Consider the following 16,255-nt stretch of genomic DNA (forward strand, 5'->3'; position numbering starts at 1 on the left):
GTTTCCAACCTCAGCCCCTTTCTTCTCCTTCACTTATGAAGCTTAGTTTGGCTGGACATGAAATTCTGGGTTGAAAATTCTTTTCTTTAAGAATGTTGAATATTGGCCCCCACTCTCTTCTGGCTTGTAGAGTTTCTGCTGAGAAATCCGCTGTTAGTCTGATGGGCTTCCCTTTGTGGGTAACCCGACCTTTCTTTCTGGCTGCCGTTAACATTTTTTTTCCTTCATTTCAACTTTGGTGAATCTGACAATTATGTGTCTTGGAGTTGCTCTTCTCGAGGAGTATCTTCGTGGCTTTCTCTGTATTTCCTGAATTTGAATGTTGGCCTGCCTTGCTAAGTTGGGAAAGTTCTCCTGGATAATATCCTGCAGAGTGTTTTCCAACTTGGTTCCATTCTTCCCATCACTTTCAGGTACACCAATCAGACATAGATTTGATCTTTTCACATAGTCCCATATTTCTTGGAGGCTTTGTTCATTTCTTTTTACTCTTTTTTCTCCAAACTTCTCTTCTCGCTTCATTTCATTCATTTGATCTTCAATCACTGATACCCTTTCTTCCAGTTGATCGAATCGGCTACTGAAGCTTGTGCATTCGTCACGTAGTTCTCATGCCATGGTTTTCAGCTCCATCAGGTCATTTAAGGACTTCTCTACACTGGTTATTCTAGTTAGCCATTCGTCTAATCTTTTTTCAAGGTTTTTAGTTTCTTTGCAATAGGTTTGAACTTTCTCCTTTAGCTTGGAGAAGTTTGATCGTCTGAAGCCTTCTTCTCTCAACTCGTCAAAGTCATTCTCCGTCCAGCTTTGTTCCGTTGCTGGTGAGGAGCTGCGTTCCTTTGGAGGGGGAGAGGTGCTCTGATTATTAGAATTTTCAGCTTTTCTGCTCTGTTTTTCCCCCATCTTTGTGATTTTATCTACCTTTGGTCTTTGATGATGGTGACGTACAGATGGGGTTTTGGTGTGGATGTCCTTCCTGTTTGTTAGTTTTCCTTCTAACAGTCAGGACTCTGAGCTGCAGGTCTGTTGGGAGTTTGCTGGAGGTCCATTCCAGACCTTTTTTGCCTGGGTATCAGCAGCAGAGGCTGCAGAACAGCGAATATTGCTGAACAGCAAATGTTGCTGCCTGATCATTCCTCTGGAAGCTTCATCTCAGAGGGGTACCCAGCCATGTGAGGTGTCAGTCTGCCCCTTCTGGGGGGGTGCCTCCCAGTTAGGCTACTCAGGGGTCAGGGACCCACTTGAGGCAGTCTGTCCGTTCTCAGATCTCAAACTCCGTGCTGGGAGAACCACTGCTTTCTTCAGAGCTGTTAGACAGGAACATTTAAGTGTGCAGAGGTTTCTGCTGCCTTTTGTTCGACTATGCCCTGCCCCCAGACGTGGAGTCTACAGAGGCAGGCAGACCTCCTTGAGCTGCAGTGGGCTCCACCCAGTTCAAGCTTCCTGGCAGCTTTGTTTACCTACTCAAGCGTTAGCAATGGCGGTCACCCCTCCCCCAGCCTCACTGCCATCTTGCAGTTTGATCTTAGACTGCTGTGCTAGCAATGAGCGAGGCTCCGTGGGCGTGGGACCTTCCAATCCCAGCAGGGGATATAATCTGCTGGTGTGCTGCTTGCTAAGACCATTGGAAAAGTACAGTATTAGAGTAGGAGTGACCTGATTTTCCAGGTGCTGTCTGTCACAGCTTCCCTTGGCTAGGAAAGGGAATTCCCGGACCCCTTTTGCTTCTCGGGTGAGGTGATGCCTCGCCCTGCTTCGGCTCACGCTCGGTAGGCTGCATCCACTGTCCTGCACCCACTGTCAACAAGCCCCAGTGAGATGAACCCAGTACCTCAGTTAGAAATGCAGAAATCACCGGTCTTCTGCGTTGCTCACGCTGGGAGCTGTAGACTGGAGCTGTTCCTATCCGGCCGTTTTGGAGTGTCACTCTGTCGCCCAGTCTCCTCAGCCCCTTTCTTAAGCTCCAGCTGCCTGTTGCGTATACATGTGTCCAACCGCAGATCATTATTAGTCAATATATCAGTATCAATGCAGTCAGTAGCAGTCAATATCAGTACTCCTGTATTACCCTAATAAGGCCTGTTTTTCTGTTGTTTAGTATCCCCATCTGTTTCATTGCTTAAGCTAGAAACCTTGAAGTTATCCTTAATTCCTTTATCCTCTTTAACACTCATATACAGTATAATGAATTACTAAGTCTTCTACTTAAACCTCTCCAGTAGCTTTTCAGCTGGTCACCCTGGTTTCAATCCGGGGAAATCCCTCCTGCTACTGTTAGATAGGTAATAAAAACAGATTTGGTGATATTATTCCCTTGCTTAGAAACTTTTGGTGGCTTCTGTTTCTTTGATGATCAGATTTTTTTAGAACAAAAATCAGTATGATTTGGTCAAAAAATTTCATGTTCTACTTTTAGTTTGAAGAGGAAGTCTTAGAGATATACTCTGGATACTGAGATATCAAAATTCTCAGCCACATCAATATATTGTTGTTATGGAAACAGGCAGGTTATGATCACTAACCATCAGTTAATCATTCTTGAAGCACCTGCCATGTGCACTAGATACTAATAGGTACTGATAATATAAAAAGTGAAAAAACGTAACCCCTTATCTTCAGGTGCTAAAAGTCTAGCAAAGGAAATAGATATGGAGGTTGAGCATTCTTAACTTGGAAATGAAATGTCCCAAAGTTTGAAATTTTTGAGCACTAATATGATGCCACAGTAGAAAATTCCACATCTGACCTCATATATTATCCCAGAAAGAAGCTGACCACAGCTGATGAGATCACCTTTATAGGAATTAAGGATGCTAAGGATAGAATAACTATGCTAGGGGCTGTGCTAATGCAGCAGGTGTGCATAAGTGTAAACTTGCTGTGATTTGACATGGTGGCTGAGAGTGACACCTTCACTTTCTGATGGTTCGGTGTACACAAACTTTGTTTCATGCCCAAAATTATTTAAAATATTGTATAAAATTACCTTCAGGCTATGTAAGTCGCATATGAAATATAAATGTGTGTTTAGACTTGGGTCCCCTCCCCCAGTATAGCTAATATTTCAAAATGTAAATCCCAAACGTTTCTGGTCCCAAACATTTAAGAGAAGGGATATTCAGCCTATAAATGATTGCAGCAATGTTGATGATTTACCAGGAGTTCTTACTAGTTGTTGTGTGAACTAGAGTATAATAGTTAAAATGTATTAAGCATTTACTACACACCGGGCGCTATGCTGTCTTCCAGCTTTATATATATTATTTATATGCTTTATTTACACTGTTCATAAATTTTAGAACACAATTTTATATATAAGAAAACACTCAGAAAAAAAAATCAACCTTAGGTTGTGCTGTATTACAAACAGCAGCTCCAGAATTTAGTCCAGGAGTGTGAGATTCCAAAGCTTCTGCTTTTATCCATATACTGTGCTCCTTTACTCTGCCTGGGAGGTTAGGGAGTGCTTCCTGGAGGAGGAGGCATTTCACAGTATATATTAGCCCATCATTGCCTTACTCTGAATTTTTTTAGTTGTTCTGCCCTCATCCTGTGCTCTTCTCCCTGACTTCTATTCTACCTCATCTCCTTTTAGTCCTTTTCTACCTCACCCTACCTTCTCGGCACACTTCTTTTTTTGTCATCACATTGACATCTTCCCTGCATTATTTACGACAAGAAGTCTGTGATCATTCTTACCTTGATTCACCTATAAATGTGCCTTTTTTTTTTTTTTTTTTTTTTTTTTGAGACAGAGTCTGGCTCTGTTGCCCAGGCTGAAGTGCAGTGGCGCAATCTCTGCTCACTGCAAGCTCCGTCTCCTGGGTTCACACCATTCTCCTGCCTCAGCCTCTCAAGTTGCTGGGAGTACAGGCGCCCACCACCACGCCCAGCTAATTTTTTGTATTTTTAGTAGAGACGGGGTTTCACCTTGTTAGCCAGGATGGTCTCGATCTCCTGACCTTGTGATCCACCCGCCTCGGCCTCCCAAAGTGCTGGGATTACAGGCGTGAGCCACCACGCCCAGCCATAAATGTGCCTTTTTAAAGATTTTCCTCTTTCTCACTGGTTTTTAGCAATTTGAGTATGGTGCCTTGGTTTTATTTGTATTTATCTTGCTTGGAGTTCATTGATCTACTTAAGTTTTTTTATTTATAGTCAGTTTTTATCAGATTTGGAAATTTTTCAGCTATTATGTTTTCTAATATTTTCCTACCCCTACCTCTCTTCTCTTATTCCTTGAATTACAGTGTATTAAACGGCTTGATGCTGTCCCATAGGTCCCTGGGGTCCTGTTTGTTTTTTCAGTCTTTTCCCTCTCTCTCTCTCTGCTTCACATAGACAGCTTATTTTCCTGTGTCTTAAAATTCACTGATTCTTCTGCAGTGTCTGATCTGCTATAAAGACTATCCAATGGGTTTTTCGTTTCAGATACTGTATTTTTCACCTGTGAAAGTTCTTTTTGGTTCTTTTCATAACCTCCATCTCTTACATGATTATGTTCATATTTTACTTTAAATCTTTGAGCATCTTTATAATGCCAGTTTTAAGGTCCTTATCTGCTAATTCCATCATCTCCTGTCATTTCTGGATCTACTTTTATTATTTTTCCTATTGGTTGTGAATTGTAATTTGTGGCATTTTCAGATATCTAGAAATTTTTGGTAAAATGACATACATTTGGAATGTTGCAGAGTTGAGTAGATTTTATCCCATTAAAGAATGGTGACGTTTGTGTTGGCAGTCATTTAAATTACTTGTGGATCGGCTTTGTTAGGACAGACCTAGAACTAGGTTAGCCTTAATACAAAGGATGGCCCTCCCAAAGGAGTCTGTTCATTGCCCCAGTGTTTAGAGTGGCTTTTCTACTCCAACTTGACAAAATTCAAGTGTCTTACCTTATTCTCTGTGAACACTGGGAATTTCTCAGCCTTATAATTTTCCAGAGTTATTTTGTCTAAGACTTCAAAATACTATTGAGCAGATCTCTCTCTGTAGCTCCCTCCTCTCTGGTACTCACCTGCCAATTCCAGCTGTCTTAGCCTTGCCAAACTCCCAGTCTGTCTTCTCAGCTTAGCAAGGCTGCTGCATTCTGCTTCTGCTTGGGTTCCTCCCCTACCCCGTACCACTGTCCATATATTGTTACCAAGTAGGAATATTGGAGGGCTTAACCTCTTCTCACAGCTCATGGTCCTATACCTGTCGTTCTAATGCCTGAAATAGTTGATTCATATGCTTTAATTTTCTAGTTGTTTATAGCCAGAGGGCAAGTGCCATACCATTTGGTTGGATGGGGAAGTAGAAACTTGCCCTTTAATGAGTGTACCATGTATTTTTTACACAATGTGCCTTCACACATATGCTCCCTCTATCTGGGATGTGCTGTTAGCATTTCATCTAGTGGACTCCTAGTAATCCTTCAAGGTTCAGAATAAATGTCATCTTTCCAAGATTTTTTTTTCTACTTCCTTTCCAATTAATTGCTCAGTTGCTAAGTTATCAAGTCATTTAATATATAATTTCACATATAAATGCATATGTATTATTTAAATATCTTTCATTTTTCTCTTCCCCCCTAGAGCTTGAAGGACCAGACATACTTACTTGTAATTATCTTTCTGTCTCTAGGACAGAATATAGGGCCTAACGTATTTGATGGTTTGTTGAATTTGAATAATGAGAAAGTAAAGATCCAAACTGGGCCTCAGAGCAAGACAGAATGGAAATGCTAGTTTAGATAGAAAAAACAGTGTTTGGTCTGAGGCGGGAAGCTATGATACAGCCAAGGTGCAGGCAGCTAGGGAAACTCAGTTACTGTTAGCTTCTAAACATCAGTTATATGGCTCTGAATAATGTTGGTCAAAAGATAATCATCTCATAACTTTCCAAGGACCACTAGAAAGTTGAAATTTTAAAGTTCTAAATGTTTTTTTGTAAAAGTAGTTTTTGTACAAAACTTTGTTAATAGTTTTTTAATTAATTTCCCAGTGAAATTTTTTGGTTAAAAAGTAATGTTGCTATAGTTAAAGATAGAAAAAGCAAGGCTATTATAGGGCTTCTCTAGCTTCCATGTGAAGGAAGGTACTTTGTGTAAAATAGTTAATATTATATTTTCTGTTACTATGCTTGAGAGATGCTTTTAACATCTCAGATTGTTCTTTAGTGAGATCACATTTAGTGATACTAGTTAATATGGTATTTAGTTTAGTTAATGGGTAAAATCCACAGTTAAACAGGGTTATATGATTATATGTTGTACTGAGAGGAATATAGTCTCTTTTTTTATTTTTTTATTTTTTTTTATTTTTTTTGAGATGGAGTTTTGTTCTTGTTGCCCAGGCTGGAGTGCAATGGCATGATCTCGGTTTATCACAACCTCTGCCTCCCAAGTTCAAGTGATCTCCTGCCTCAGCCTCCTGAGGAGCTGGGATTACAGGCATGCGCTACCATGCCTGGCTAATTTTGTATTTTTAGTAGAGATGGGGCTTCTCCATGTTGGTCAGGCTGGTCTCAATTTCCTGATCTCAGGTGATCCGCCTGCCTCAGCCTCCCAAGGTGCTGGGATTACAGGTGTGAGCCACTGTGCCCAGCCTCAATTTTCTTATAATACTCTATATTTGAAATACATACTTGAACATTTTCACAAAACTGTAGTTAGCAGTGTGTTTTGTGCTTATGTAAACTACTTAAATTGTTGAGAAAACCAAGAGGGAATCATTTGTTAAAGCAAGAATGGGGCTGGGCGTGGTGGCTCATGCCTGTAATCCCAGCATTTTGAGAGCCCAAGGCAGGCGGTTCACAAGGTCAAGTAGATTGAGACCATCCTGGCCCACCTGGTGAAACTCCGTCTCTACTAAAATACAAAAAAATTAGCCAGGCGTGGTGGCGCATGCCTGTAGTCCCAGCTACTCAGGAGGCTGAGGCAGGAGAATCTCTTGAACCCAGGAGACGGAGGTTGCAGTGAGCCGAGATCGCGCCACTGCACTCCAGCCTGGTAACAGAGCAAGACTCCGTCTCAAAAAAAAAAAAAAAGAAAAGCAAGAATGGATAACTTTATGTGTAAAGAGACTAATCGCTCCTAAAATTTAGGTAAAGAAATCCTTGTATTTATGTAAATTGATAGTAATGGGCTGAGGGACTCAGATGACAATAAACTGTGATTAAGAAACTGTTTCAGCCAAAATGCAGTTCTTTATTTCAATTGAGGAACAAAGTTCAGTTGTCAGCAAATTGTGGCCTGTATGTGCAGAGTGCTTAGTAAACTGTACATTACATTGTGGTGCATCTCGAGTTGCTTGGGACTGAGTTGGCTCAGCCTATACTGTGTTTTGATTCAGGTTGTCAAATCCATACTAACAGTTATACAGGCTGGGTACGTTGGCTTATACCTGTAATCCCAACACCTTCAGAGGCCAAGGTGGGAGGATCGCTTGAGCACAGGAGTTTGAGACATAGTGGGCACCATAGTGAGGTCCCATCTCTATTTTTCAAAATAAAAATAAATTTTTTTAAAAAGGTATACAGTTACTGCCAGACTGTAATTAATTTACTTTGTAGTTTTGGTGTGTTTGCCATTTCTTATGAGTCATATATTACTTTAATTTTGCCCTTCTGTAGTGCTGCTGGGGGTGAAATCTTTGACCAGTGTGTTGCAGACAGAGAGGAAGCCTTTAAAGAAAAAGATGTTCAAAGACTTATGCGACAGATTCTAGAAGGTGTTCACTTTTTACACACTCATGATGTAGTTCATCTTGATTTGAAGGTAAGGTTCAAATTACTTCACAATTTTGAGATTGCTAAAGAATGACATTCAAGACATAAAATATTTAACAGTGATTTATTCAAACATATTTCATGTTTGTATATTATTAGCTAGCAAGGATATTAGAATTGAGTCTTTACTCCTATCCTCTAGCCAGTTAGTTTTATCAGGGAGATAAGGCACATGTGTGTACATGAAAAGATACATAATAATACAATGCCAAAGAAAGGAACTCAATATGACAAGACAGAACTTGAGCTAGATCTTTTGAAAAGTTAGGATTTAGGTAAGTTGAGAAGAGTAAGAGAAAATTACCTCACAAGAGTCAGGAATATTTGTGATGTGTTTGAGAAAAAAATAAATGGAATCATTTCACTGGAATTGAGAGATCAATTAGGAGATATTAAAAGCTGGGAAAAGGCTGGATTCTAGGGGTTTCGTATGTCATAAAGACATAGATGATTTTTGAGCCAGGAATATTCGAGAAACAGTGTTTTGGAAAATAGGCAGCAGTAAAGAAATGAGAAAATTAAAGAGATTAGAGGCAGGTAGATTTCTAATTTAAAATTGTCAAAGGCGGAGAAGAGGAAAGAAGGAAAAACAAAGGACGATATGTCAGTTATGTTCCTTTCAAGTGATCAAGATGCCAGCTGAAACCAGCGTAAGCAAAACAAGGAAATTTTAGTGGCAAACAAGTCCAGAGATAATTCTAGCTTCAGTTATGACAATATTCAGGGCTCAAAAACTGTTGCTAGTACTCAGTTTTTCTCCAGCATTCAGCTCTGCCTTCTTTGAATGACAATAAGATGGTAATAAAGTAGATGCTGCTGTTCAGCCTTGCAACTACCCGGAGACAGCAGGAAAGTCAGTCTCTACTCACAGCTCTGTCCAAAGTTCTGAGATTCACTCTGATTACACCAGCGTAGATCAATCTGGAGCTAATAAGTGTGCTGATGGGTGTAGGGCTTTGGCTTGCCATGCCAGTGTCATCAGTGTCATAGGCTCCAACTCTGGAGGAAGAGGTATAACCCTTTCTACCATCCTAACCTTTACGTGGACTGAGTGGAGAAGGAATGGATTCTCAAATCAGTTCTGTTTCTGAAAGAACAGAGAATGGATGCTCAGGAGACCATAAAGGTCCGCTATGATTATTCTTAGTATATTCCTGCAGGTGTCTGCATGGCAGTATTAGCCATGCAAAGGAATTCCCAAAATAAATGTTTATGCTCTAGCTTCTTTCATATTTGGTTTTACACTCTTAACTTTGCAAACTTGTGTATCTGTTTTATTTTTTAATGATGTTTTACTAGTCTTATGATGGATTTCCAGGAACAGAACCCCAATTTAAATAGCATTGCACCTATAGGAAATGAACTTTCAGCAAGTTTAAGATTTCTGTTGATTTTCTGATGGTTACTTTCATATCAAGTCCAGGTGCAACTGTGGGAAAATGAAGCAGTCCTCAAACAGAGAACATGCCACAGCGACCCTAGTTTCTAGTGTTTATTCCATTTACAAAGATGGCCTTACTGGCGAGAGGAAATAGGGTTAGGAAGGATGGTAACCTGAGAAGGCTGGAGCCTCTGGACTACCCCCAAAAAAACTTTCCCATCATGAATGCAGGGTCATCTCACACCACGATCATCTACTGATCTACCTTGACATCTGCTATAATATCCCCTCTAGCAGAAAGTAGATGCTTTATGGCAGTGTTCTCTGACCCAGACGTGAATCATAATCACCTGGAAGGGCTCGTTAAAATAAATTGCTAGGCCACAACCCTAAAGTTTCAGATTCAAGGTAGGGCAAAGTGATGCTTAAACTTCAGGCCAGAATTGCTGTATGGCCAGGGCCGGGTGTGGTGGCTCATGCCTGTAATCCCAGCATTTTGGGAGGCTGAGGCAGGTGGATCACGAGGTCAGGAGATCGAGACCATCCTGGGTAACACGGTGAAACCCTGTCTCTACTAAAAATACAAAAAAATTAGCTGGGCATGGTGGCAGGAGCCTGTTGTCCCAGCGACTCAGGAGGCTGAGACAGGAGAATGGCGTGGACCCGGGAGGCAGAGCTTGCAGTGAGCCGAGATCGCGCCATTGCACTCTAGACTAGGCAACAGAGTGAGACTTCGTCTCAAAAAAAAAAAAGAACTGCTATATGGCACATTCCATAATACCTTTGTTTATTTATATAGATAGATAGAGTCATACTATATAAATATAAATTCATATATGTATATATGTAATACTGTATAAATAACTGCCTAATTTTTATTGCATGAAGGCACACTCTCAAGAAGGAGTGTACGGAGTGTACAGGCTGGGTGCGGTGGCTCATGCCTGTAATCCCAGCACTTTGGGAGGTCAAGGAGGGCAGATCACTTGAGGTTAGGAGTTCGAGAGCAGCCTGGCCAACTTGGTGAAACCCCTTCTCTGCTGAAAATACAAAAATTAGCTGGGCGTGGTAGCAGGCACCTGTAATCCCAGCTCCTTGGGAGGCTGAGACGGGAGAATCGCTTGAACCCGGGAGATGATGGTTGCAGTGAGCCGAGATTGCGCCACTGCACTCCAGCCTGGCTGACAGAGCAAGACTCCATCTCAAAACAAAAAAAAGAGGATACAGTGTATGTAATCTGGAGGTTGACTTCTAAAGCAAACTTGATAATGTCCCATTTGAATTTAGGTGGAAAGGTAGTTTCTTTTTAAATACTAGTTTCCTACAGAAAATTTTACTTGTTTCCTACAGAAAAATACAGGGAAAAAACAATGTGGAAGTTTTCTTGTTCTCTTTTGAAAGATGCCAATGTAAATTCATTTTATACACATTTACCTTTTCTCAAAGATATTAATTGTTTAATACCATGGCTAAAATGGACACTCAGGACCCAGTAGCCACATGGTACACAGTGGCGTTTTTTGAAAGCAAGTGTGGACAGGTGCACACCCACATGCTGAGGTGGCCTGATGTTAATGCTCAAGGTTACCTAGTTAAAACCTTTCACAGCTTGGGTGGGGGCTTTGCTTTTCCCCTTCAGTCTGTCATATGCATAAGAAGTTCAAAGATCCTTGCTGCAAGAAATTTCCACCTTGCTTCCCTCGGGAACATTTACAAGGAAGAGATGGTCTCTGCAGTACAGACTTTCACTGGGCTGATACTTCAAGAAGCCTCAGTATTAGCCATGCAGAGGAATTCCCAAAATAAATGTTTATGCTGTAGCTTCTTTCATGTTTGGTTTTATACTCTTAACTTTGCAAAATCGTGTATCTGTTTTATTTTTTAATGATGTTTTACTAGTCTTATGATGGACTTCCAGGAACAGAATCCCAATTTAAATAGCATTGCACCTATAGGAAATGAGCTTTCAGCTTACGACAGTTCAACTTGTGACTATTCAAGAACTAATTAAGTAGCAAGTCAAACAGGTTGTCAACACCATGTGCATGGATCTTTTATGTTACCTGAGAGTATCAAAGGTGAATATTAAGTTCTTGAATACCAACTTTAAGTGTGTGTTTACACAAGGAAATTATATCCCTTTCTCCTTAGTACATTCAGTATCATATTCCTTTCTCTCTAATACACTTGGTGTAGAATTCTTTCCAGATTCAGTAGAGGCCTTGATGACGATGATGGGCCTTTGATGTTGAAAACTGGACTCTTCATGTTTCCTCGACCCAGAGGAACCAGAAGACAAAGTGGTCCAAAGGGTTCTCAGCCTTCCTTCTGCCTTTTTGCCCCTCCATGTGCAGTCAGACATGTCTGTGAGTCAGCTACTGGAGGGAGAGGACAGAGATGGGGTTGGTATGGCAGCTATGCAGGCGAGAGTGATTTCTACTAAAAGGTCTTTCCAGTTGGCCTCTGTGAGTCTGGACAAAGTGAGTCTGCTGTCCTCTGTCTTCAACAGTGTGTGCTCATAATGTTGACTCTTGGTCTCTAGAAGAGCTTGAAAGACTAGGCTATTTTTTAAGAAATTATTTTCCCACATTGCCTCAAAGCTAAATATATTATGTTTTCATTCTCTAAAAACTGATAATCCCAATATATATGATAATTTTGAATTATTAAGCTATTTAGTCTCCGTGCTGGTTAAAATGGGAAACTCCTGTCCCTGTGACAGAAGTTAGTTGGAAGTTAAAATAACTATTATAGTTGCTTCTATTAAGGATATAATTGACGCCATGGGAAATACACTGTTTGGCTTTGGTGCAGAGCCTGAATGATCAGTTTGCCAAAAGACTGATTCACTGAAGACTCTCAGCCAAATACCTTAAATTGAGCTGGGAAAGTTCTTGGGGTGGGTGAGGGAGTAGCAGATACAGATTTAGGAGTCTGTAAAAGTATGAGTCCCTAAATCCACAAAAATAGAAAAGACAAACCATGATTAAGAGAAAGCCCATTCATTTAATATATAAAATGTTGCAGAAACTGCAAATCTGAGAAACAACAACTCTGGCAAAGTCAGAACAAAACCAACTAAAAGTACCAAAACAGTCTCAATAATTTGGTGAATTAGTCATTCAATAGAGTGACCTGGTTTTAGTCCTATCCAAGGGAGGGAGGACTGACCAAAAATAGCACAAAGAAATCTGGTCTTAAAATCCATTGCTCTTTTTTCTTCAAATGTTGTTGTACTGGTTCAGTCTTTCAGGAGTGTTAGTACAGTCAGTCCTCTGCATCCATGGATTCAACCAACCACAGGTTGAAAATATTCAGGGGGAAAAAAATCCCACAAAGTTCCAAAAAGCTAACCTTGAATTGGCCCCCCACCAAGTATTTCATTGAATCCATACAAATGAGGTGATGTGTGGCATTATAATAGCTATTCTGAGTAACCTAGAGATGATTTAAAGTTTACAGGAGGATATGCTTAGGTTATATGCAAATACTATACCATTTCCTCTCAGGGACTTGAGCATCACAGATTTTCGTATCTGCAAGGAGTCCCTGGACCAATCCCCACCAGATACCAAGGGACAACTATACTAGGATTCTATCACTAATTTTTTCACCCAGTTATGCTCATAGTTAAAAGTGGACTAGAAGAAGGCCAGGTGTGGTGGCTCACACCTGTAATCCCAGCACTTTGGGAGGCTGAGGTAGAAGGACCACCTGAGCCCAGGAGTTTGAGACCAGCCCAGGCAACATAGCGAGACCTCATCTCTACAAAAAATTAAAAATTCAGCCAGCCATGGTGGCATGCACCTATAGTCCCAGCTACGGAGGAAGCTGAGGCAGGAGGATTGCCTGAGCTCAGGAGTTCGAGGCTGCAGTGAGCTGTGATTGCACCCTTGCATTCCAGCCTGGGGAACAGAAGGAGATCCTGTCTCAAAAACTTTTTTTTTAATTAAAACCTTAATTTCTAAAAATTAATTTCAAAAAAAGTGGCCAGAACCTGGGACTTTCCATATGAGATTTAAATTTAAGCATCAGTATATTACTTGAAAGTAGGGGTAACAAAAACATTTCTAAACAGTCCCCCAAATTAATTTAGACAGGATTATTAACCTATTTCTCTACTCTAACCTGGGTTTTAATAGTTAATGTACTAGAACTTTAATTGCCTGATAAAATGTTCCTTAAAACTCTGTCCATAATACCCTAAGCCTTATTGAGCAGGTTAACCTCAACTTTACAATGATCTTAACCACTAAATCTTCTCCAGTAGTGATTGTTCAGTAAACGTTAAATGGATTATGTACAAAGATGAAGATACCGAGATAAATAAAAGACTTCCCTACAGCCACCATCTGTTTAAGGACCGTCTGCAGGTTTTCTGCTTATTCCACTGTCATCACCTCTCTATTGATTGACCTTGCTTCTTTCTCTCCCTTACTACCTGGGATTCATACATTTTAAATAGAACTAGGTTTTATGTGCCACAACTTCTTTATCATGAACTGGATTCCCTAGAAAGAAAGTTTAACTAAATTGTAAATGCTGAGGTACTTAGCTTTGTTTTCAGGACATGTATTTCAGCTTATTGGAAGTAGATATATTTCACCATCGAAGAAGAGACAAGAGATTATAGTCCTGTAATTGTACATATATTTTATTCAGAGGAGCAAAGTCTATTTTTAAAAAGAGCCCTGTGGTCAAAATAGGGCACAGTTAGTAAAGGCCACATAATAAATATTAACTGAAATCCCCTGAAATAGCTCTGATTTTATGAGAAATGTGTTTTTTCTAGCAACCTGTCTCTCAGTTGTTTAACTTCGTTTTTAGAAAGTCTGTCACATTGGTGTATCATAGATGCATGTAACGGGGCCTAGGCTTCTCACACAATAAGATTTTAATAATTTGATCACACTAATTTAGGATTTACAACATTGCCACTAAACCAATTAGTTTTTGCATAGTAACTAAAGAAAGCATTTTTCAGGGAATGTAAAGTGTACACACATAAAAGGGGAAAACATTTAAACTATTTTAAGGGAACAAATGGTATTTAAGAACATTCATATAATGTACATGTTTACTAATCACAAGAATATCTCAAGATTTGGTGAAGATTTTCCCTAGCAGTATTTCACTTGGCATTTTGTGTGCACTGGAAAGGGCAAAACATTCAATTATGAATATGTGTCACTGAACCAAACCCCTCCTATCGAATTTGCCTGAATAATTGACATTTTGTGGTTACTATAGTTTTTGTTTTGTTTTGTTTTTTGATTTTGACAGGGTCTTACTCTGTTACCCAGATTGGAGTGCAGTGGCACTATCTCAGCTCACTGCAACCTCTGCCTCCCAGGTTCAAGTGATCCTCCCACCTCGGCCTCCCAAGTAACTGGGACTACAGATGTATACCACCAAGCCTGGCTAATTTTTTGTATTTTTGGTGGAGACAGGTTTTCATCATGTTGCCCAGGCTCCTAAGCTCAAACAGTCCACTCACCTCGGCCTCCCAGATTGCTGGAATTACAGACATGAGCCACTGTGCCCAGCCCTTTTGTTGTACTATAGTATTTTATTAACGTACTAAAATTGAAATTGCCTTGAAAAGTCTGAGGACTCATAGTCATGATGCTACATGGGTGTTTTTTTCCTGAAGAATTAGCTAGAAGCTAATTAACAAAGAAAATGTGGCCTGCCTTCTACCATTTACGCCAGAATAGCCTACAAAGCCCTGTGATCTCCTAGCCATTTCCTTTCCAACCTCATGCCTCCCACCACTCGTACCCCTTTTGCCTTGTGCTGTCCTCCAGCCACACAGGATTTCCTGCAGATGTTCCACAGCAGTACGGCCTCTATATTTGCTCTTCCCTCTGCCTGGAATGCCTCCTGCTTACCCCAACCCCTCCAGGACACTGAGCCGTGACTGGCTCTTTTTTAACATCGTCCTCTCCTCCTTCAGGTTGCCTTCTTAGAAAGGCCTTCTCTGACTCCCCTAAAGATAGCATGCCCATGCACACACCCCAGGCAACCACTCTCGCCCATCAGCCTACTTTGAGTTCCCCATAGTGCTTAAAGCGAACCAAGGTGTATTTATTTGTCTCCATTAAGATGCAGGGCTCCGAAAGAGAGGACTCGTGTCTTGTTTTCTGTTATTTCCCCAGGGCCTAGCTCATTAGGCAATCAATAAATATTTGTTTAATAAATGAGGAAGTCTTTTTACCCTTCAAGGTCTGCTCACATAGCTCCTCTGTAATTTTCCAGGGCAGAATTAATCACTCTGATATATTTATCGCCTGAGTACTTTGTATATACTGCTCTCATGGTGCAATTCACAGAAGAATGACTTGAGCCTAGCAGGTCCGTCTATTTTCTCGATTATAAACTGTGACAGTAGGGTGTTCTTATTCGTTATATTTATACTACTACCAGTCCTGACACAAAATAGACACCCTCTTAATTTTTTTAGTTATGTTTCTTCCATTCATTCACCCAACAATATTAATGTGTGGCAGGCACTGATCACAGTGATAAAATATTAATCAGTGCTGTGGTTTCTGTCCTCATGAAGCCGTAGATTCTTCCTATTCTTTGAATTCAGCCTGATAAACTTACAGGCATTTTCATAATAGAAAAGGGTAGGATGGGTGGTTGGGTAGAAGGTAAGACCCTTTTTAAAAAGCGGGACGATCTGGCTGGGCGCGGTGGCTCACGCCTGTAATCCCAGCACTTTGGGAGGCCGAGACGGGCGGATCATGAGGTCAGGAGATAGATACCATCCTGGCTAACACGGTGAAACCCAATCTCTACTAAAAATACAAAAAATTAGCTGGACGTGGTGGCGGGCGCCTGCAGTCCCAACTACTCGGGAGGCTGAGGCAGGAGAATGGTGTGAACCCAGGAGGTGGAGCTTGCAGTGAGCCGAGACTGCACCACTGCACTCCAGCCTGGGTGAAAGAGCGAGACTCCGTCTCAAAAAAAGAGGGACCATCTATGCCTCAATTTCCTTTTTCATATTGCAGCCCCTCTCATGGATGGAAATTGTAATCTGCTTCACTGCCATCTTAGGCCTTCTTACCAAGTTGAGACTAGGCAAAGAATGGAAAA

General features: G+C 40.8%; 1 protein-coding gene across 2 annotated transcripts in view; it reads left to right on the forward strand.

Annotated features, from left to right (window-relative positions):
• STK17A (serine/threonine kinase 17a) overlaps window positions 1-16,255 on the forward strand; it is a 45,389-nt gene that overhangs the window by 19,446 nt on the left and 9,688 nt on the right. For both annotated transcript variants that reach the window (XM_023226438.1, XM_023226439.2), the window contains exon 3: window positions 7,618-7,762. In XM_023226438.1, coding sequence (XP_023082206.1) covers window positions 7,618-7,762 — 145 coding nt within the window. The remainder of the gene's footprint in view (window positions 1-7,617; window positions 7,763-16,255) is intronic.

The sequence above is a fragment of the Piliocolobus tephrosceles genome, chromosome 8, assembly GCF_002776525.5.
Source record: "Piliocolobus tephrosceles isolate RC106 chromosome 8, ASM277652v3, whole genome shotgun sequence".
Classification (NCBI taxonomy): Eukaryota; Metazoa; Chordata; class Mammalia; order Primates; family Cercopithecidae; genus Piliocolobus; species Piliocolobus tephrosceles.